Here is a 21,348-nt window from a genome sequence, read left to right on the forward strand (position 1 = left end):
GCACTGGCCCCTGGGTGTGACTTTGCACACCATGGCACGGGTTTGCACACCGTGACACGGGTTTGCACACCATGGCACGGGTTTGCACACCGTGACACGGGTTTGCACACCACGGCACGGGTTTGCACACCATGGCATGGGTTTGCACACTATGGCATGGGTTTGCACACCATGGCACGGGTTTGCACACCATGGCACAGGTTGGCACACTGTGGCACGGGTTTGCACACCATTGCACAGGTTTGCACACTATGGCACGGGTTTGCACACCACGGCACGGGTTTGCACACTATGGCACAGGTTTGCACACCGTGGCACGGGTTGGCACACCGTGGCACGAGTTTGCACACTGTGGCATGGGTTTGCACACCATGACACGGGTTTGCACACTATGGCACGGGTTTGCACACTATGGCACGGGTTTGCACACCATTGCACAGGTTTGCACACTATGGCAAGGGTTTGCACACCGTGGCATGGGTTTGCACACCATGGCATGGCTTTGCACACTATGCCATGGGTTTGCACACCATGGCACGGGTTTGCACACCCCGGCACAGGTTTGCACACCGTGGCGCAGGTTTGCACACCACAGCACAGATTTGCACACCATGGCACAAGATTGCACACCATGGGCATGAATTTGCACACCACGGGCATGAACTTGCACACCATGGCGCAGGTTTGCACCCTGTGGCACAGCTTTGCACACCATGGGTATGACTTTGCACGACGTGGTGCAGGTGTGCACACCACAGCACAGCCTTGCACACCACAGCACAGCTTTGCACACCACGGGCATGAGTTTGCACACCACAGGTGTGACTTTGCACACTGTGGCACAGGTTTGCATGCCATAGGCATGAATTTGCACGCTGTGGGTGTGACTTCGCATGCCTTGGCACAAGTCCGCACACCATGGGCATGAATTTGCACACCTTTGCACACCACAGGGATGACTTTGCACACCACAGCTTTGCACACCACGGGCATGAGTTTGCACACCTTGGCACAGCTTTGCACACCTTGGCGCAAGTTCGCACAGCATGGGCATGACTTTGCACACCACGGGCATGGCTTTGCACACCACACATCTTGGCACAAGTTTGCACACCATGGGCATGAATTTGCACACCTTGGCACTGCTTTGCATACCGTGGGCATGAGTTTGCACACCTTGGCACGAGTTTGCACACCATGGATGTGAGTTTGCAGACCCTGGGCCTGAATTTGCACACCCTGGGTACGACTCCACACATCTTGGCACGAGTTTGCACACCATGGGCATGAGTTTGCACACCTTGGTGCGAGTTTGCACAGCATGGGCATGACTTTGCACACCATGGGCGTGACTTTGCACACCTTGGGCATGACTTTGCACACCATGGATGTGAGTTTGCAGACCCTGGGCATGAATTTGCACACCGTGGCACAGCTTTGCACACCTTGGGCATCAGTTTGCACACCGCGGCACAAGTTCGCACACCACGGACGTGAATTTGGAGACCTCGAGCATGAATTTGCACACCGTGGGCATGAATTTGCACACTGTGGGTATCACTTTGCACACCATGGCACAGGTTTGCACACCTTGGTACACATTTGCACAGCATGGGCATGAGTTTGCACACCACGGGTATGAGTCCACACATCTTGGCACGAGTTTGCACACCGCGGGCATGAATTTGCACACCTTGGCACAGCTTTGCACACCATGGGCATGAGTTTGCACCCATGGTACAAGTTTGCACACCATGGGTGTGAGTTTGCAGACCTCAGGGATGAATTTGCACACCTTGGGCACGACTTTGCACATCATGGCCATGAATTTGCACACCTTGGCACAGCTTTGCACACCATGGCCATGAATTTGCACACCTTGGCACAAGTTCCCACACCATGGGCATGACTTTGCACACCTTGGGCATGAGTTTGCACGCTATGAGCACAAATTCGCACACCTTGGCACAGCTTTGCACACCATGGGCATGACTTTGCACACCTTGGGCATGACTTTGCACACCATGGGTTGACTTTGCACACCATGGGCATGACTTTGCACACCATGGCACATGTTTGCACACCATGGGCGTGAGTTTGCAGACCTCGGGGATGAATTTGCACACCTTGGGCACAACTTTGCACACCATGGCCATGAATTTGCACACCTTGGCACAGCTTTGCACACCATGGGCATGAGTTTGCACACCTTGGCACAAGCTCCCACACCATGGGCATGACTTTGCACACCTTGGGCATGACTTTGCACACCATGGGTTGACTTTGCACACCATGGGCATGACTTTGCACACCGTGGCACATGTTTGCACACCATGGGCGTGAGTTTGCAGACCTCGGGGATGAATTTGCACACCTTGGGCACGACTTTGCACACCATGGCCATGAATTTGCACACCTTGGCACAAGTTCCCACACCATGGGCATGACTTTGCACACCTTGGGCATGACTTTGCACACCATGGGTTGACTTTGCACACCATGGGCATGACTTTGCACTCATGGTACAAGTTTGCACACCATGGGTGTGAGTTTGCAGACCTCAGGGATGAATTTGCACACCTTGGGCACGACTTTGCACACCATGGCCATGAATTTGCACACCTTGGCACAGCTTTGCACACCATGGCCATGAATTTGCACACCTTGGCACAGCTTTGCACACCATGGCCATGAATTTGCACACCTTGGCACAAGTTCCCACACCATGGGCATGACTTTGCACACCTTGGGCATGACTTTGCACACCATGGGTTGACTTTGCACACCATGGGCATGACTTTGCACACCGTGGCACATGTTTGCACACCATGGGTGTGAGTTTGCAGACCTCGGGGATGAATTTGCACACCTTGGGCACGACTTTGCACACCATGGCCATGAATTTGCACACCTTGGCACAGCTTTGCACACCATGGGCATGAGTTTGCACACCTTGGCACAAGTTCCCACACCATGGGCATGACTTTGCACACCTTGGGCATGACTTTGCACACCGTGGGTTGACTTTGCACACCGTGGCACATGTTTGCACACCATGGCCGTGAGTTTGCAGACCTCGGGGATGAATTTGCACACCTTGGCCATGACTTCGCACACTGTGGCACAGCCTCGCGTGCCAGCGCAGCCCCACTCTGCCGCATCCTTTGTTTCCGTCGTGCCGCTCCGTCCGTCCGTCCGTCCGTCCGTGCTCAGAGCCTTGCGCGGGGCCGTGCCGGGGGGCCCGTCGTGTCCAGCGAGCGCAGGAAGGCCTGCAGCGCCCGCCGGTACGCCGCGGGGTGCCGGCGCAGGTGCCCGGCGTGGGGCGAGCGCGCCCACCCGTGGGCGTGCGCCCGGACGCCCTGCGCCCGCCAGCCCCGCAGCAGCGCCCGCAGCGCCGGCGCCCGGCCCAGCGCGTCGTCCCGGCTGTAGAACAGGAGCAGGGGGCAGCGCAGGGGGGGGCTGGCGAACGCCCCCCGTGCCCGCGCGAACGCGCGGCCCCCCCAGCACCCCAAGAGCCCCAGGGACAGGCGGGCGGCGGCGCGGGCCATGGGGCGCAGGGATGGGGTGCGGACCGAGCCGGCGATGCCTGCGGGGATGAAAGGGGCTCGGTGACAACCTGTGCTGGGTGTCCCCAAGCTCGGGGACTCCCCGCTGGCCCAAGTGTCCCCAACTCATGGACTCCCCACCAGCCCAGCTGTCCCCAACTTGGGGACTCCCCACCACCCCAGGGGTCCCCAAGCTTGCGGACACCCCACTGGCCCAGGTGTCCCAGCTCAGAGACTCCCCGCTTGACCCAGGTGACCCCAAGCTCCGGGGTTCCCCACTGGCCCAAGTGTCCCCAACTTGGGGACTCCCCACCAGCTCAGGTGTCCCCCAAGCGCAGGGACTCCCCGCTTGACTCAGGTGTCCCCAAGCTTGGGGACTCCCCACTGGCTCAGGTGTCCCCCCAGTCTCGGGGACTCCCCACCAGCCCCAGTGTCCCCAAGCTCAAGGACTCCCCGCTTGACCCAGGTGTCCCCAAGCTTGGGGACCCCCCACTGGCTCAGGTGTCCCCCCAGTCTCGGGGACTCCCCACCAGCTCAGGTGTCCCCAAGCTCGGGGACTTCCTGCTGGCCCAAGTGTCCCCAATCCACAGACTCCCCACCACCCCAGTTGTCCCCAACTTGGGGACTCCCCACCAGCCCCAGTGTCCCCAAGCTCAGGGACTCCCCACTTGACCCAGGTGTCCCCGAGCTTGGGGACCCCCCACTGGCTCAGGTGTCCCCCCAGTCTCGGGAACTCTCCACCAGCCCAGGTGTCCCCAAGCTCAGGGACTCCCCACTTGACCCAGGTGTCCCCAAGCTTGGGGTCTCCCTGCTGGCCCAAGTGTCCCCAACTCATGGACTCCCCACCAGCGCAGTTGTCCCGAACTTGGGGACTTCCCTCCACCCCAGTTGTCCCCAAGCTCAGGGACTCCCTGCCAGCCCAGCTGTTCCCCAGCTCGGGGTCTCCCCACTGGCCCAAGTGTCCCCAACTCATGGACTCCCCACCAGCCCAGGTGTCCCCAGCTCAGGGACTCCCCGCCGGTGCCACTCACCGCTGGCCATGTCCCCGATGCCACCGGTCACCAGGCTGTCGTAGACGATGCCGCGCACGCGGGGCCGCAGGCGCTGGCACTGCCGGGGCCGGCGCTGCAGGAGCAGCAGCAGCTGCGCGAACGTGTAGGCGCCGGCGGAGATGGCGTGGACCAGCAGCGGCCGCGTGGCCAGGCCAAAGCCACCAGGGCCACCAATGGCACCGGTGTCACCATTGCCTCCACCATCACCAAAAGCCCCACCAGTGCCACCGTCACCATTGCCGCCACCATCACCGCCACCACCATCACCTTCAAAGCCACTGTTCCACCCGATGTCACCACGGCCACCACCAGCAACGCCGGTGCCACCGCTGCCAACAGTGCTGCTATGGTGACCGACGCCACTAGCGCCACCCTTGCCAACACCAGCATCACCTTCAACACCACTGTTGCCACCACCATTGCCACCAGCACCGCCATCACCTTCAAAGCCATCATTGCACCCAATGTCACTGTGGCCACCACCAGCAACACTGGCGCCACCACTGCCGACAGCACCAGTGCCACCGATGCCACTAGTGCCACCCTTGCCACCACCAGTGTCACTTCCAATGGCACCGCCACCCCCAATGTCACTATTGCCACCGCTGCCACCAGCACCAGTAACACCAGTGCCACCACCATCGCCTCCAATGCCTCCACTGCCCCCAATGTCACCATTGCCATCAGCACCACCAATAACACCAGTGCCACCAGCATTACCTCCAATGCCTCCACTGCCCCCAATGTCACTATTGCCACCAGCACCACCAATAACACCAGTGCCACCACCATCACCTCCAATGCCTCCACTGCCCCCAATGTCACTATTGCCACCAGCACCACCAATAACACCAGTGCCACCACCATCACCTCCAATGCCTCCACTGCCCCCAATGTCACTATTGCCACCAGCACCACCAATAACACCAGTGCCACCAGCATTACCTCCAATGCCTCCACTGCCCCCAATGTCACTATTGCCACCACCACCAATAACAACAGTGCCACCACCATCACCTCCAATGCCACCACTGCCACCCCCAGCCTTGCCACCAGTGTCACCGTTGCCACCACGACCACTGTCACCACCACCATCACCACCAGTGCCACCAGCGCCACCAGCGCCAGCACCCACAGTGTCCCCAGCGCCAGCAGTGTCCCCAGCACCCACAGTGTCCCCAGCACCCCCATTGTCCCCAGCGCCAGCAGTGTCCCCAGCACCCCCATTGTGCCCAGCGCCAGCAGTGTCCCCAGCACCCCCATTGTCCCCAGCGCCAGCAGTGTCCCCAGCACCCCCATTGTGCCCAGCACCAGCAGTGTCCCCGCGGTCCAGCAGGCGCAGCAGCTGCCCCGCCAGGCGCTGCCCGTGCCAGGGCCACAGGACGTGCCACACCGATGTCCCCACCAGCAGCACATCCAGCCCTTGGCACAGGTACAGGGACAGGAACCGCGCCAGCGCCCCCCCCCGCGCCCCCAGCCAGGGCAGCAGCAGCACCAGCGGTTTGCCGGGGGGGGGACACAGCGGGGACCCCCCCGCGGAGCAGCTGTAGAGGCGCATGGTCCCCGACAGGGACGTCACTGTCACTGGGGGCAGTGCGGGGGGGACGTCCGGCTGCTCTTCGTCCTCCCTGGGGGAGACAGTGGGGGGGGTGTTGGGGGGGACACCCCCAAATGTGGGATCCCCCCAAATGTGGGACACCCCCCCAAATGTGGGAATCCCAAATGTGGAACCCCCCCCTAATGTGGGACCGCCTCCCAAAGGGACACTCCCGGAAATATGGGACTCCCCCTCAAATGCAGGACCCCCCCAAATGAGGGGAACCCCAAATGTGGGACCCCCCCAAATGTGGGAGAACACTCCCAATGTGGGACCCCCCCAAGTGTGGGAAAACCAAATGTGGGACCCCCCCAAATGTGGGAGCACACCCCAAATATGGGACACCCCCAAAACTGTGGGACCACCCCCCAAATGAGGGGCATTTCTCTCAAATATGCGGGACCCCCTCCCCCCCCCCGCAATGTGGGACCCCCCACCCCGAAATGAAGGACGTCGGAGTCCCCCCAGTGCCCCGAGGGGATGAAGAGGGGGGTCCTATCCCACTGCCCACCCCCCGGACAGGGTCTGCCCCCCGCAATGTCCCGCACCCCCTGAGGACCCCCCGCCCACCTCGTGCCCCGCCGTGTGTCCCAGCCCCCCCCCATCAACCCCCCCCACCCTGGGGCGCCCTGCACCGTTGGAGGTCCCGGGGGGGCCATTGGGGGCACCCATGTCCCTGCCGCCCCCCAGCCGCCGTGTCCCCCCCGCGCTCACCCGGTGTCCCCGAGGGGGTCCAGCAGCAGCGGGTCCGGCTCCTCCAGGGGGTCCGGGGAGCCGGGGGGGTCGGGCGGGATCAGAGGCTCCATCTGGGGGAGGGAGATCGGGGGGGGTGTCAGGGGGTGTCACAGGAGGTGCTGGTGTTGGTGCCGGTGCCGCGGGGGGTCCCGGTGGGTCCCGGTGCCGCGGGGGGTCCCGGTGCCTCGGCGGGTCCCGGTGCCGGTGTCAGTGGCGGTGCCGGTGGGTCCCGGTGCCTCGGGGGGTCCCGGTGCTTCGGGGGGTCCCGGTGCCGGTGTCAGTGGGTCCCGGTGCCTCGGGGGGGTCCCGGTGCCTCGGGGGGTCCTGGTGGGTCCCGGTGTCTTGGGGGATCCCGGTGCCGGTGTCAGTGGCGGTGCTGGGGGGTCCCGGTGCCGCGGGGGGGCCTCGGTGCCGCGGGGGGTCCCGGTGCCGGTGTCAGTGGCTGTGCTGGGGGGTCCCGGTGCCTCGGGGGGTCCCAGTGCCGGTGCCGGAGGGGTGCGGGAGCTCAGTCGGTGCCGGTCTCGGTGCCGGTGCCTCGGGTGCTGCCGGTGGGTCCCGGTGCCGCGGGTGGCGCTGGAGGCGATGCCGGTGCCGGTGCCGCGGAGGCTGCCGGGAGCTCAGCCGGTGCCGGTGCGTCCGGGGTTCTCGGTGCCGGTGCCGGTGCCGCGGGGGTTGCCGGGAGCGCGGGCGGCGTTGGCTCAGCCCGGGTCGCGGTTACGAAACCCCTTACACAAGGACAGCGGGCACCGCGCCACCGGGACAGCGGCCGGGACCGGAAACGGGACACAGACCGACACCGGCACCGAGACAGCGACCGGGACCGGCACCGGGACCGAAAACGGGACAGAGACCGACACCGGCACCGGGACAGCGGCCGGGACCGGCACCGGGACCGAAAACGGGACAGAGACCGACACCGGCACCGGGACAGCGGCCGGGACCGAAAACGGGACCGAAAACGGGACAGAGACCGACACCGGCATCGGGACAGCGGCCGGGACCGAAAACGGGACAGCGGCCGGGACCGAAAACGGGACAGCGACCGGGACCGAAAACGGGACAGCGACCGCCACCGGCACCGGGACAGCGGCCGGGACCGAAAACGGGACAGCCCCCGACACCGACACCCGGACAGCGGCCGGGACCGGCACCAGCACCGAGACAGCCCCCGGCACCAACACCGGGACAGCGGCCGGGACCAACACTGACACCGGCACCGGGACAGCGGGCACCGCGCCACCGGGACAGCGGGCGGGACCGGCACCGGGACAGCCCCCGCCATCCAACGTCGCCAGCGCCACCAGCACCGCCCCCGGGACACCCCGCGCCATCGGCACCGAGTCCAGCACCCCCCGCGGCAGCGGCACCGGGTCCGGACGGGACGGGCCCGGGTGCCCTGTGGCCCCGCATGGCTCCCCATGGATCCCCGTGGACCCCCACAGCACCCCATACCACCCACAGCCCCCCATGGCCCCCACGGCACTCACAGCTCACCATGCACCCCATAGCACCCACAGCTCCCCACAGCACCCACAGCCCCCCACGGCCCCCACGGCACTCACAGCTCACCATGCACCCCATAGCACCCACAGCTCCCCACAGCCCCCCATGGCTCCCCACAGCACCCACAGCCCCCCATGGCTCCCCGCAGCACCCACAGCCCCCCATGGCCCCCCACAGCATCCACAGCTCAGCTCACCATGCCCCCCACAACACCGCATGCCCCCCATAGCACCCACAGCTCCCCACAGCACCTACAGCCCCCCATGGCTTCCCACAGCACTCACAGCTCCCCATGGACTCCCTCAGCACCCACAGCTCCCCATAGCTCCCCACAGCCCCCTATGGCTCCCCAGCACCCACAGCTCCCTATGCCCCCCACAGCCCCCTATGGCTCTCCACAGCACCCACAGGTCCCCATGGACCTCCACAGGTCCCCATGGCTCCCCCACAGCACCCACAGCGCCCCATGGCTCCCACCAGCCCCTCCCCTCCCATTTCCCCAGCAGGACCCAAGGTCCTCAGTGCCCCCCCAGCACCCTGATGAGGGGCTGAGATGGAGGGGGTAATAGGGGGTGGATGGGGAGGGTAATGAGGGGGTCTAGCAGGGGGGTGAGTGCAATGGGGGGGTGTGATGGGGGTTGTAATGGGCGAGTAATGGGGCTGCAAAGGGGGGTAATGGGGTCCAAAGGGGGTGTAACGGGGGGTGCAATGGGGGTGTGCAGCGGGGGGGTGTGCACTGGGTGTGTGTGCAAGGGGTGCACACTCTAGCGGAGTGCAGGGTGCTGCTGGCTCCCCCCAGGGTCCCCGGCCAAGGGCTGCAGGGGGCGCTCAGCCCCAGCCCCCCAGAAGAGGCCCCCCCGGCTCTTTGGGGTCTTGTGAGCGAGTGGCTGGGAGGGGACACCACGGTGGCACAGCCGGTGACACACATGGTGGCACACGCAGTGACACGTGTGGTGGCACGCTTGGTGGCACAGGTGGTGACACACACGCCGCCCCCACTCCCCCCCAGGAAACAGGGGTGACCGAGCGGGTGTCCCCGTCCCCGCGCCCCCTCCCGCGGTGGCCGCGGTGGCCCAGTTGGCGGTGGCAGCTCAGCCGAGCGTGCACCGAGCACCGTGCGGTGACCCAGTTCCAGCGCCTGCCCGCGGGGACATCGACCCAGCGTCACCGGCCCCCCCACCGCTGGGTCCCCCCCCGCCCCCGGTCACCCCCCGGGGCTGCTGGGTGGCGCTGGCACCGCACTTGGAGCTGCCACTGTGGGGGCTGCTGCAGGGACATGGGGGGCAGTGAGTGTGAGAAATGGGTGAGTAACGTGTGAGCAGGGGGTGAGTGATGTGTGAGCAGAGTGAGTGACGTGTGAGCGGAGTGTGAATATCGTGCGTGCAGCGTGTGAGCAGTGTGTGTGCAGTGAGCGGGGGGGAGTAACGTGTGAGCAGGGGGTGAGTGATGTGTGAGCAGGGTGTGAATATCGTGTGTGCAGCGTGTGAGCAGTGAGCAGGGCGTGAGTAACGTGTGTGCAACGTGTGAGCAGGGTGTGTGCAGTGAGCAGGGTGTGAGTAACGTGTGTGCAACGTGTGAGCAGTGTGTGTGCAGTGAGCAGGGTGTGAGTAACGTGTGTGCAACGTGTGAGCAGTGTGTGTGCAGTGAGCAGGGTGTGAGTAACGTGTGTGTGCAGTGAGCGGGGTGTGAGTAACGTGAGCAGGGTGTGAATATCACGTGTGCAGTGTGTGAGCAGTGTGTGTGCAGTGAGCAGGGTGTGAATAACGTGTGTGCAGCGTGTGAGTAATGTGTGAGCAGCATGTGAATATCGTGTGTGCAGTGAGCAGGGTGTGAGTAACGTGTGTGCAGCGTGTGAGCAATGTGTGTGCAGTGAGCAGGGGGTGAGTAATGCGTGAGCAGGGTGTGAATAACGTGTGTGCAGCGTGTGAGCAGTGACCAGGGTGTGAGTAACGTGTGTGCAGCGTGTGAGCAGTGTGTGTGCAGTGAGCAGGGTGTGAGTAACATGTGAGCAGTGTGTGAATATCACGTGTGCAGTGTATGAGCAGTGTGTGTGCAGTGAGCAGGGAGTGAGTAACGTGTGAGCAGGGGGTGAGTGATGTGTGAGCAGGGTGTGAATAACGTGTGTGTAACATGTGAGCAGGGTGTGTGCAGTGAGCAGGGTGTAATGTGTGAGCAGTGTGTGAGTAACCTGTGTGTGCAGTGAGCGGGGTGTGAGTAACGTGAGCAGTGTGTGAATATCATGTGAGCAGTGTGTGTGCAGTGAGCAGGGTGTGAATAACGTGTGTGCAGCGTGTGAGTAACGTGTCAGCAGCGTGTGAATATCGTGTGTGCAGTGAGCAGGGTGTGAGTAACGTGTGTGCAGCGTGTGAGCAGTGTGTGTGCAGTGAGCAGGGTGTGAGTAACGCGTGAGCAGTGGGTGTGCAGTGAGCAGGGAGTGAGTAACATGTAACCAGTGTGTGAGTAACGTGTGTGAGCAGTGAGCAGGGTGTGAGTAACATGTGAGCAGCATGTGAATAACGTGTGTGTGCAGCGAGCAGGGTGTGAGTAACGTGTGAGCAGCATGTGAATAACGTGCAGTGCATGATCAGTGTGTGTGCAGTGAGCACGGTGTAACATGTGAGCAGTGTATGTGCAGTAAGCAGAGTGTGAATAATGTGAGCAGCATGTGTGCAGTGAGCAGGGTGTGAGTAACATGCGAGCAGCATGTGAATAACGTGTGCAGTGCATGAGCAGTGTGTGTGCAGTGAGCAGGGTGTGAGTAATGTGTGAGTAGCGTATGTGCAGTGAGCAGGGTGTGAGTAACGCGTGAGCACCGTGTGTGCAGTGAGCAGGGTGTGAATAATTTGAATAACATGTGAGCAGCGTGTGTGCAGTGAGCAGAGTGTGAGTAACGTGTGAGGAGTGTGTGAATAACGTGCAAGCAGCGTGTGAATAATGTGTATGCAGCGTGTAATCAGTGTGTGTGCAGTGAGCAGAGTGTGAGTGACGTGTGAGCAGTGTGTGTGCAATGTGTGAGCAACATGTGAGTAGTGTGTGACAAATGTGTGTGCAGTGCATGAGTAACGTGTGAGTAGGGTTTGAGCAGTGTGTGCTCATATGTTGCTCACGCTCTGCTCACACGTTGCTTGCATGTTGCTCGCAGTGTGTGTGCAGGGTGTGAGCAGAGTGTGAGTAATGTGAGAGCAGTGTGTGTGCAGTGAGTAATGTGTGAGCAACATGTGGGCAGTGTGTGTGCAGTGTGTGAGCAGCATGTGAACAGTGAGCAACATGTGAGCAGTGTGTGTGCAGCGTGTGAGCAGCGCATGAGCAGTGAGCAATGTGTGAGCAGTGTGTGTGCAGTGTGTGTGCAGCACGTGAGCAGTGAGCAACGTGTGAGCAACGTGTGTGCAGTGTGTGAGCAGTGAGCAACATGTGAGCAACGTGTGTGCAGTGTGTGAGCAGTGAGCAACATGTGAGCAGTGTGTGTGCAGCGTGTGAGCAGCACGTGAGCAGTGAGCAACCTGTGAGCAGTGTGTGTGCAGCACGTGAGCAGTGAGCAATGTGTGTGCAGTGTGTGTGCAGCACGTGAGCAGTGAGCAATGTGTGAGCAGTGTGTGGGCAACGTGTGAACAGTGAGCAATGTGTGAGCAGTGTGTGTGCAGTGTGTGAGCAGCACGTGAGCAGTGAGCAATGTGTGAGCAGTGTGTGTGCAGTGTGTGTGCAGCACGTGAGCAGTGAGCAATGTGTGAGCAGTGTGTGGGCAACGTGTGAACAGTGAGCAATGTGTGAGCAATGTGTGAGCAGTGTGTGTGCAGCACGTGAGCAGTGAGCAATGTGTGAGCAGCGTGTAGGCAACGTGTGAGCGGTGTGTGTGTGTGTGCAATGTGTGAGCAATGCCTGCGTGCAGTGTGTGAGCAACGTGTGAGCAGTGTGTGAGTTGAGCCGAGCTCAGCTGAGCCCAGCTCAGCCGAGCCGAATGGGGCCGAGCCGAGTCCAGCTGAGCCGAGCCGAACCAAGACGAGCCGAACCGAGTGGGACCGAGCCCAGCCGAGCCGAGCCGAGCCCAGCCCAGCCCAGCCCAACCCAGCCCAGCCCAGCCTAGCCCAGCCCAGCTGAACCGAGCCCAGCCGAGCCGAACCGAGCCCAGCTGAACCGAGCCGAGCCGAGCCCAGCCGAGCCCAGCCGAGCCCAGCCGAACCGAGCCCAGCCGAACCGAGCCGAGCCGAGCCGAGCCCAGCCGAACCGAGCCCAGCCGAGCCCAGCCGAACCGAGCCCAGCCGAACCGAGCAGAGCCAAGCCCAGCCGAACCGAGCCCAGCTGAACCGAGCCCAGCTGAACCGAGCCGAGCCGGCTCCGGCGGGTCCCGGTGCCCGCGGCCATCGCGGCGGGGCCGTGGGCGGAGGAGGAGGAGGAGGAGGGAGGTGGAGGAGGAAGGGGGAGGGGGGGCAGCCCGCACCCGCCCCGCCCGCTGCTGCTCTGCCGGTGCTGCCGGTGCCGCCGGTGCCGCTGCCGGTGCTGCCGGTGCTGCCGGTGCCGCCGCCGGTGCGGAGCGCGGCCGGGGCCGGGGCTGGAGCCGCCGCGGAGGCCGGTGGGTGCGGGGGGGCCCGGGCAGGGCGGGCTGGAAGGGGCTGGGGGTGCAGAGGGGCTCTGACGGGCACCCCCGGCAGCGGGGGGTGCGGGGTGTTGGGTGCGGGGTGCTGCGGTGCGGGGGTGCAAGGTGTTGGGGTGCGGGGTGCCCGAGGTTCAGGGTGTTGGGGTACCCTGGTTGCACGGTGCGGGGGTGCTGAGTGTGGGGGTGCCCTGGCTACACGGTGGGGGGGTGCAGGGTGTTGGGGTATGGGGGTGCAGCGTGTTGCAGTGCCCAGGGTGCATGGTGTGGGGGTGCAGGGTGCAAGGTGTTGGGGTGCCCAAGACTGCAGAGTGGGGGGGTGCAGGGTGCTGGGATACAGAGTGCCCAGGTTCGTGGTGCTGGGGTGCCCGAGGTGCAGGGTATTGGGGTGAAGGGGTGCTGAGTGTTGGGGTGCACAGGGTGCTGGGGTGCAGGGTTCTGGGGTGCCTGAGGTGCAGGGTGTTGGGGTGCTCGGTGCAGGGGTGCACAGCATGCAAGGTGTTGGGGTGCAGAGTGTTGGGGTGCCCAGGGTGCATGGTGCAAGGGTACTGGGGTGTGTAGGGTGTTGGGGTGCTGGAGTGCAGTGTGGGGGTGCAGGGTTTTGGGGTGCTGAGATGCCCTGGTTGGGCACCTTGTGGGGGTGCAAAGTGTTGGGGTGCCCGGGGTGCAGTGTGGGGGTGCAGGGTTTTGGGGTGCTGAGGTGCCCTGGTTGCATGGTGTGGAGGTGCAGGGTGCAAAGTGTTGGGGTGCCCCGGGTGCAGTGTGGGGGTGCAGGGTGCTGGGGTGCCATGGTTGCATGATGCAGGGGTGCCTGGAGTGGAGGGGTGTTGGGTGCCGGGGGTTTGGGGTGCTCGGGGTGCTCAGGGTGCTGTACAGGATCTGAGTGTGCGAGGGGGTGGAGAAGTGCAGGGGGGAGTGTGAGTGTGGGTGTGAGTAGGAGTGCGAGTGTGAGTGTGCACACGCGATGTTGTGACACCCCCACATGGACACCCCCACATGACACATGTACAGAGACACCCTCCCCACACATAGACACCCCCACACAGACACCCATACACCCTCCCATGGACACATGGGCACCCCCGCACTGACACCCCCGTGTGACACACCTGGGGACCAGCGGTGACAAGGACGTGGGGGTGCCGGGGCGGGGGGGTCCGTGGCGCGGTGGCAGCGGGGGGGCAGTGACAGGTCCCCGCGTGCCCCGTGAGCCCCCGTCACTTCGCATCCGTCCCCGCCGCCACCGTGACGTGCCCCGATGTGACACCACGGAGACAGGCCTTGTCACAAAGATTAGGGACCTGGCACCGCGCTGGGACGGGGGGCAGCCCGCTCGTGGGGTGGCACTGGGTGTGGGGACACTCCTGTCCCACTCCGGGGATGCTCCTGTCGCCAGGGATGCGCCTGTCCCCATGGGATGCTCCTGTCCCCAGCCAGGGATGCGCCTGTCCCCAGGGATGCTCCTGTCCCCAGGGGATCCTCCTGTCCCCACCCAGGGATGCTCCTGTCCCCAGGGATGATCCCGTCTCGCTCCGGGGATGCTCCTGTCCCCAGGGGATGCTCCTATCCCCACCCAGGGATGTTCCTGTCCCCACGGATCCTCTTGTCCCCACTCAGGGATGCTCCTGTCCCCAAATATGCTCCTGTCCCCACTCAAGGATGCCCTTGTCCCCCCAACCCCAAAGGATGCTCTCATCCCCAAGGATGATCCTGTCCCCACCCAGGGATGTTCCTGTCCCCAGGGATGCTCCTGTCCCCAAATATGCTCTTGTCCCCAGGGGTGCCCCTGTTCCCCCTGCCCCGGGATACTCCTGTCCCAGGGATGATCTTGTCCTCCCCCGGGGTGGCTCCTATCCCCACCCAGGGATGCTCCTGTCCCCAGGGATGCTCCTGTCCCCCCAGGGATGTTCCTGTCCCCAGGGATGCACCTGTGCCCCCTGGGGTTGCTCCTGTCCCCAGGGATCCTCTTGTCCCCACTCAGGGGTACTTCTGTCCCCCCAGGAATGCTTCTGTTCCCAGGGACGCCCCTGTCCCCAGGGATGCTCCTGTCCCCATCCAGGGACGCCCCTGTCCCCACCCAGGGGTGCTCCTGTCCCCAGGGATGCTCCTGTCCCCATCCAGGGACGCCCCTGGCCCCCCAGGGGTGCTCCTGTCCCAGGGGGTGCTCCTGTCCCCAGGGATGCCCCTGACCCCTCCCGGGATGCTCCTGTCCCACGCCGGGCTCAGCTGCCGGCCCCCCAGGATCGGGACCGATCTCGGTGCTGTTGCCTCCCTGCCCTGTCACCGTTCCCAACTGTCCCCCCCAGCACAGCCACCCTGGCTGCCACCGGCCCCGTCCTGCCGGGGACACCGCGGCTGGGGCGGTGCCGTGGGGCGCGGTGAGCTATGGGGTGGGTCACGTCCCGTGGGGCTGGATCAGTGCCATGGGGGGGCACATGCCGTGGGGCTGGACCGGTGCCGTGGGGCCAGCTGTGCCATAGAGTGGGCCGCTTGCCATGGGGCTGGCTGTGCTGTGGGGTGAGCCATGTGCCGTGGGGCTGGATCGATGCCGTGGGGCTGGACTGACGCTGTGGGGCTGGGTGAGCGGTGGGGATGGATCAGTTCTTTGGGGTTGGATTGATGCTGTGGGGCTGGATCGATGCCGTGGGGCTGGGTGAACCATGGGGCTGGCTGTGCCATGGGGCTGGCTGTGCCGTGGGGCTGGCTGTGCCGTGGGGCTGGCTGTGTCGTGGGGCTGGGTTGATGCCATGGGGCTGGATTGATGCCGTGGGGCTGGGCGAGCCATAGGGCTGGGTTGATGCTGTGGGGCTGGGTCGATGCCGTGGGGCCGGATTGATGCCGTGGGGCTGGGTGGGTCATGGGATGTAACGGTCCCCTCTGCCCTCTCCGCAGCGCTGCTCCCGGTGCCCCCGCTGTCCCCCATGTCCCCGCTGTCCCCAATGTCCCCCCCGGGCCCGGGGGCCGCCCCCCGCCTCCTGCTGGCCCTGCTGTGTCTGACCCCCCCAACCACCGCCCCCCCGGCGCCCCCCAGCGCCGCCCCCGCCCCCCGCAGCGCCGCCCCCCCCGTCCTGTCCCTCAACCTCGGCCTCAACTTCCAGATCAAGATGCGAAGCCAGAACCCCCCCCGCCCCATCCCCACTAAGGACCCCCCCCCATCGCCCCCCCCCAGCACCCCCACACCCCCCCCATCGGGCTCGGGCTGGCCGGACCCCGAGGACGAGCCGGGTTCGGGGACCCCCCCGGAGGAATCGGGGGGCTGGGGAGGGGACAAGCCCACCCCCCCGGCCCCCCCCCATCCCAAAGAGCTGGAGATGGACATCGCCATTGACCTGAGCGCGGGGCTGGAGCCCGAAGCGGGAGGGGGGGCAGAGGGGGGGTCTGTGCCCCCCCCCACCCTCCTGCGGGGCCCCCCCCTGTCCCTCCTCCCCGGCATCGCGGAGCTGATCGAGAAAATCGGCACCGCCGGTGAGTGAGCGAGGGCGGGGGGCGTGGGGGGACCCCCCATGCTGAAGCCCCCCCCATGTGTGTGTCCCCCCCTCCCAGGGTTCCTGGTGCCCCCCCGGGTCGATAACGGGACCCAGGAGCTGGAGTTGGGGGGCAGCGGCGTGGAGCCAGGTGAGGGGGGGCGGCACCCCCAGAATAACGGGGGGGGGTCCTGGAGGGGGGGTCCTGACACCCCCGTAATAACGGGGGGGAGTTCTGGGGAGGAGGGGCTTCTGGAAGTGGGGGGGCGGTCCTGACACCCCCATAATGGATGGTGTGGGTCCTGGGGGGAGTGGGTCCTGACATCCCCATAATGGCCGGGGGGGGTCCTGGGGAGGGAGGGTCCCGGGGAGGGGGGTCGTGACACCCCCAAAATGGCCAGAGGGGGCCTGGGGATGTGGGGGGTGCTGGAGAGGGGAGCCCTGATACCCCCAAAATGGCTGGGGAGCAGGGCTGGAGAATGGGGGGTCCTGGGGAGGGGGGCTGCGACACCCCCATGATGGGCGGGGGAGGTCTGGGGGGGGCCCTAATACTCCAAAATGGGTGGGGGGTCCTGGAGAGAGGGGGAGACTGAGCGGCGGGGGGGTGTCATGACACCCCCTTATGGTGGGTTGGGGGACTGGGGGGTTGTGGGGGGGTACACGTGTGGGGGGGTCACACTCCGCCCCTCGCCCCTCCAGATCCCCCCTCCGGCCACGAACCCTCCCGGGGGGGGGTCGCCCCCCCGCCCGCCGCCGCCTCCGCCTGCACCCCCGGCTCCACCTGCACTTCGGGGGGGCCGGACCCGCGCGGGGTGGGGGGGTCGGACCCCCCCCTCTTCCCGTGGCCCCCCCACCTCGTGTCCCTGGCCACCAGCTGGGCCGCGGCCGCCGCCGCCTGGGGTCCCGCGTGGGCCGCGCACGTCTACGGCGCCGCCGCCCTCTTCGCTCTGCTGGCCTTACTGGGAGCGCTGGTTTTACTGGGGGGGCGGCGCCCCCCCACGGCCCGCGTGCTGGGGGGGCTGCTGGCGGCGGCGGGGGCCGCTCGCGCCTTCCCGCTTTTTTACGACCCCTACGAGCGGGGGGGCCGCCTGCCCCCCCCCGCCGCCCGCCTGCTGTTCGAGCTGCCCTTCCCCTGCCTGGGCTGGGGGCTGGCGCTGGGGCCCCCCCTTTTGGGCCCCCCCCCGCGCTGCCCGGGCTCCCCCGTGGCGGTCCTGGGGGTGCTGCACGCGGGGGGGGTGCTGGGGGCCGTGCTGGGCGGGGGTGCACTGCCCCGCTGGCCGTGGCTGCTCCTGGTGCCGCGGGGGCTCTTTGTCACCTTGGTGGTGGCTCTGGCCATCGGGGGGGTCACCCGCTGCCCCCGCGCCAAGGGGGGCGCGGGGGGGGCCGGCAGGAAGGCGGCGCTGGGGGTGGCGGGGGTGGGGGCGCTGGCCAGCGCGGGGTTGCAGGTTTTCGGGGTGCTGCAGGGCTTGGGGTGGGGGGGGACGGCCCCCCCGGGGCCCTGGGGGTGGTGGGGGCTGCAGTTGGGGTGTCGCGTTGCCGAGGTCACCGTGGGGCTCCCCCTCGCCGCGCTGGCGCTGGCGGCGGCCCCCCCGTCCCACCGGGACCCCCCCGGGGATCCCCCCAACGGCTGCGCCCGCCGCGGGGGGAGCGAAGTGGCGGCGCTGAGCGGGGGTCCCCACGATGGCACCGATGGCGACGGGGACCCCACGGCCGGTTACCGGCCCCCCTCGCCCATCGACCTGCGCCGCAGCATCGCCGAGGCGCTGGGGGGGGCACGCGGCATCTTCCGCGGGGATACCGGGAGCGGGGACACCGCCACCAGGATCGGTGGCATCGGCACAACCGGCATCTTCCGCGGGGACACCGGGGTCGGCACAACCAGCATCGGGGACACCGAGATCGGCACAACCGGCATCGGCACAAACGGCGTCGGTGACACCGGGATCGGTGGCATCAGCACAACCGGCACCGGCGGCATCAGCACAATCGGCACCGGCGGCATCAGCACAATCGGCACCGGCGGCACCGGCACAACCGGCATCGGCACAACCGGCACCAATGACACCGGCACCGGGATCGGTGGCGCCGACACAAGCGCGACACGGGGTCTCGGTACCGCCGGTACAGCGGCGGTCGGCACAACCAGCGCAACGGGGGTCGGCACAACCGATACACAGGGTCCTGGCACAACCGGCACACCGGGGGTCGGCACAACCAGCGTAACGGGGCTCGGTGTCACCGACACGGCGAGAATCGGCAAAACCGACACACGGGGTCCCGGCACAACCACCGCACCGAGTGTCGGCGCGACCGGAGCGTCAGGGTTTGGCACAACCGGCACATCCAGGATCGGCACCACCAGCCCACCGGGTCCTGGCACCACCAGCCCACCGGGGCTCAGCACCACCAGCTCACCGGGTCCCGGCACAACCAGAACGGCAGGTCCCGGCACAACCAGCTCACCGGGTCCCGGCACAACCGGCACCGAGCTCGGCACAACCAGCCCGGCAGCTCCCGGCACCACCGACTCCCCGGTTCCCGGCGCGACCCCGGGTCCCGCCACCCCCGCCCCCCCGGAGCCCAGCACACCGGGGTCCCCCCCGTTCCCGCATCGCGCCGCGTCCCGCGCGGGGGGGTCCCCGCTGTCCCCAGGGGGTGGTCGCAGCCCCTCTCCGCAGGGACTGTCCCGGGGGGGTCCGGTGGTGGTGCCAAAGCGCAGCCCCCCCCCGGCACTGCGGCCGTCCCACAGTTGGACGGGGGGGGGCGGCCCCCGGATCACCCCGGACCCCCAACCCCGCGAAGGGGTTGTTCCTGCTGTCCCCGAGCCCCCCGGCGACACCGGCACCGACCGCCGCAGCCTGGGCAGCGACACCATTGACTTGTAGGGTGTCCCCCACAGACCCCCCCGCGGATGCTGTGGGGCCAGCGCTGTCCGGGGGGGCAATGGAGAGATACCCCCCAGCCTCTGGGACCCCCGGCCCCCACCTGGCCAGGGACCCCCCAAATAGGGATGCCCAGGGGAGCCCCCCCAGATCCCTGCTGTCCTCTGGAGATGCCCCCACACTTCCCAGGCCCCCTCGGCTGCCCCCTCAGCTCCTGGGGACCCCCAAATATGGGTGAGAACTTGGGACCCTCCCGGATACCTCCCCGGTCCCTGAGACCCCCCAAGTGCTGGTGACAACCTGAGGATCCCCCCAGTCACCCCCCAGGTCCCCGAGACCCCTAAATACGGGTGGCAACCTGCCCCCCCCAGCCACCCCCAGCTCGTGGAGACCTCCAAATATGGGTGGGAAATTGGGGGAACCCCCCCCAGACACCTCCCAGGTCCCTGAGACCCCCAAATATGGGTGACAAGCTGGGGACCCCCTCAGTCACCCCCCGGGTCTCTGAGACCCCTAAATACGAGTGACAACCTGCCCCTCCCCAGCGACCCCCAGCTCCCGGAGACCCCAAATATGGATGAGAATTCGGGGACACCCCCGGTCACCCCCTAGGTCCTCAAGACCCCAAATACGGGTGACAACCTGTGACCCCCATCCGTGAGACCCCCAAGTGCTGACGATAATGTGGGGGACCCCCCCCAGTCACCCAAATATGGGTGACAACCTGTGCCCCCACTGCCATGGCCCGGGGACCCCCCCAGCCCCACATCACTGCCCCCCCCCACCATGTGAGGCCCCCAAACCCCCCTTGTGTCTCAGGGCCCCCCCAAACCCCCCCCGTGTACCCAATAAAGTGCCACATGTGAAGGGTGTGAGTGTGACCCCGCGGGACCCCCCCGGGCCCCCCCATATCACACCCCGCTCCGCCCCACTGTGTCCCCACCCCGGGGCACCCCCCAGGCAGTGAACCCCCCATGGCACCCAGGAGGGACCCTGCACCCCCCGATGGGAACCCCGAGCCCCCTGACCCCCCACAGCCCCTGGGATGGGACCCACAAACCCCCCAAGCCCCCACATCCCTTAGGATGGGACCCCCGAACTCCCCCCAACCCAAATGTCCTTGTCCTGGGACCCCTGAGCACCCCTGACCCCCCACATCCCATAGGATGGGGACCCCAACCCCCCCTGACCCCCCACATCCCATAGGATGGGACCCTTGAACCCCACCCCCCCGAGCTCCCAAAGTCCCTGAGCTGGGAGCCCCCAACCCCTCATGTCCCATAGGATGGGACCCCGAAACTACCCCCAAGCCCAATGCTTCTGATCTGGGCCCCCCAAACCCCCTTTCCCCCCCGCCCCGAGCTGGGACCCCCAAAGCCCCCCGGCCTCCCACATCTCATAGGATGGGACCCCCAAACTCCCCACCTCCCTTAGGACAGGACCTCAAATCCCCCTTGTCATCCACCCCCCCGAGCTGGGACCCCCAAGCCCTCCTGATCCCCCACATCCCATAGGGTGGGACACCCCCCACCCAAACACCCCCTGATCCCACAGTCCTTGAGCTGGGACCCCAAAACCCCCCTGTCCCTCCCCACCCCTGAGCTAGGACCCCCCAAACCTCCCCTGATCCCCCACATCCCATAGGATGGGAGCCCTGAGCCCCCCCCCATAACCCCAATCCCCCTGAGCTGGGACCCCCAAGTCTCCCTGAACCCCCACCCCACAGCACAGAACCCCAAAACCCCTGTCCCCCCTACCCCTGACCCCCCACATCCCATAGGATGGGACCCTTAACCCCGCCCCAACCCTTCACATCTCATAGGATGGGACTCCCGAACCCCCTGACCCACACATCCCATAGAATGGGAGCCCTGTCCCCCATAACCCCCCACATCTCATAGGATGGGAGCCCTAACCTCCCCCACCCCCCCCATCTCATAGGATGGGACCCCTAACCCCCCCCAACCCTCCACGTCTCATAG

At 65.8% G+C, this 21,348-nt stretch overlaps 2 protein-coding genes across 2 annotated transcripts; one reads left to right on the top strand and one right to left on the bottom strand.

Annotated features, from left to right (window-relative positions):
• Nucleotides 1-2,879: 2,879 nt before the first annotated feature.
• On the bottom strand, nt 2,880-7,000 carry LOC136110171 (uncharacterized). The gene is made up of 3 exons (XM_071804981.1): nt 6,909-7,000; nt 4,577-5,676; nt 2,880-3,586 (listed from the first exon to the last, which is right to left on the bottom strand). Exons 1-3 carry the CDS (start codon nt 6,998-7,000, stop codon nt 3,210-3,212), a joined length of 1,569 nt encoding a protein of 522 aa, XP_071661082.1. The 3' UTR covers nt 2,880-3,209.
• Nucleotides 7,001-7,511: 511 nt separating this feature from the next.
• Nucleotides 7,512-20,232, top strand: PRRT4 (proline rich transmembrane protein 4). Its single transcript, XM_071805039.1, has 7 exons — nt 7,512-8,299; nt 9,232-9,349; nt 9,442-9,735; nt 12,861-12,999; nt 15,913-16,485; nt 16,564-16,635; nt 17,184-20,232. Exons 1-7 carry the CDS (start codon nt 7,512-7,514, stop codon nt 19,367-19,369), a joined length of 4,170 nt encoding a protein of 1,389 aa, XP_071661140.1. The 3' UTR covers nt 19,370-20,232.
• The last annotated feature ends 1,116 nt before the right edge of the window (nt 20,233-21,348 follow it).

This window comes from Patagioenas fasciata, chromosome 1 (genome assembly GCF_037038585.1).
Source record: "Patagioenas fasciata isolate bPatFas1 chromosome 1, bPatFas1.hap1, whole genome shotgun sequence".
NCBI classification, from domain to species: domain Eukaryota; kingdom Metazoa; phylum Chordata; class Aves; order Columbiformes; family Columbidae; genus Patagioenas; species Patagioenas fasciata.

What these genes read in the sequence shown, in the direction of transcription:
- LOC136110171 (XM_071804981.1), bottom strand. Translation starts at nt 7,000, where the DNA reads ATGGAGCCTCTGATCCCGCCCGACCCCCCCGGCTCCCCGGACCCCCTG. An exon ending in GACCCCCTCGGGGACACCGG is followed by an intron (nt 5,677 to 6,908) that starts GTGAGCGCGGGG and finishes TGGTGGTGACAG; the next exon opens with TGGTCGTGGTGGCAACGGTG. An exon ending in CATCGGGGACATGGCCAGCG is followed by an intron (nt 3,587 to 4,576) that starts GTGAGTGGCACC and finishes TCATCCCCGCAG; the next exon opens with GCATCGCCGGCTCGGTCCGC.
- PRRT4 (XM_071805039.1), top strand. Translation starts at nt 7,512, where the DNA reads ATGCCGGTGCCGGTGCCGCGGAGGCTGCCGGGAGCTCAGCCGGTGCCG. An exon ending in ACACCACGGTGGCACAGCCG is followed by an intron (nt 9,350 to 9,441) that starts GTGACACACATG and finishes ACTCCCCCCCAG; the next exon opens with GAAACAGGGGTGACCGAGCG. An exon ending in GGGCAGCGGCGTGGAGCCAG is followed by an intron (nt 16,636 to 17,183) that starts GTGAGGGGGGGC and finishes TCGCCCCTCCAG; the next exon opens with ATCCCCCCTCCGGCCACGAA.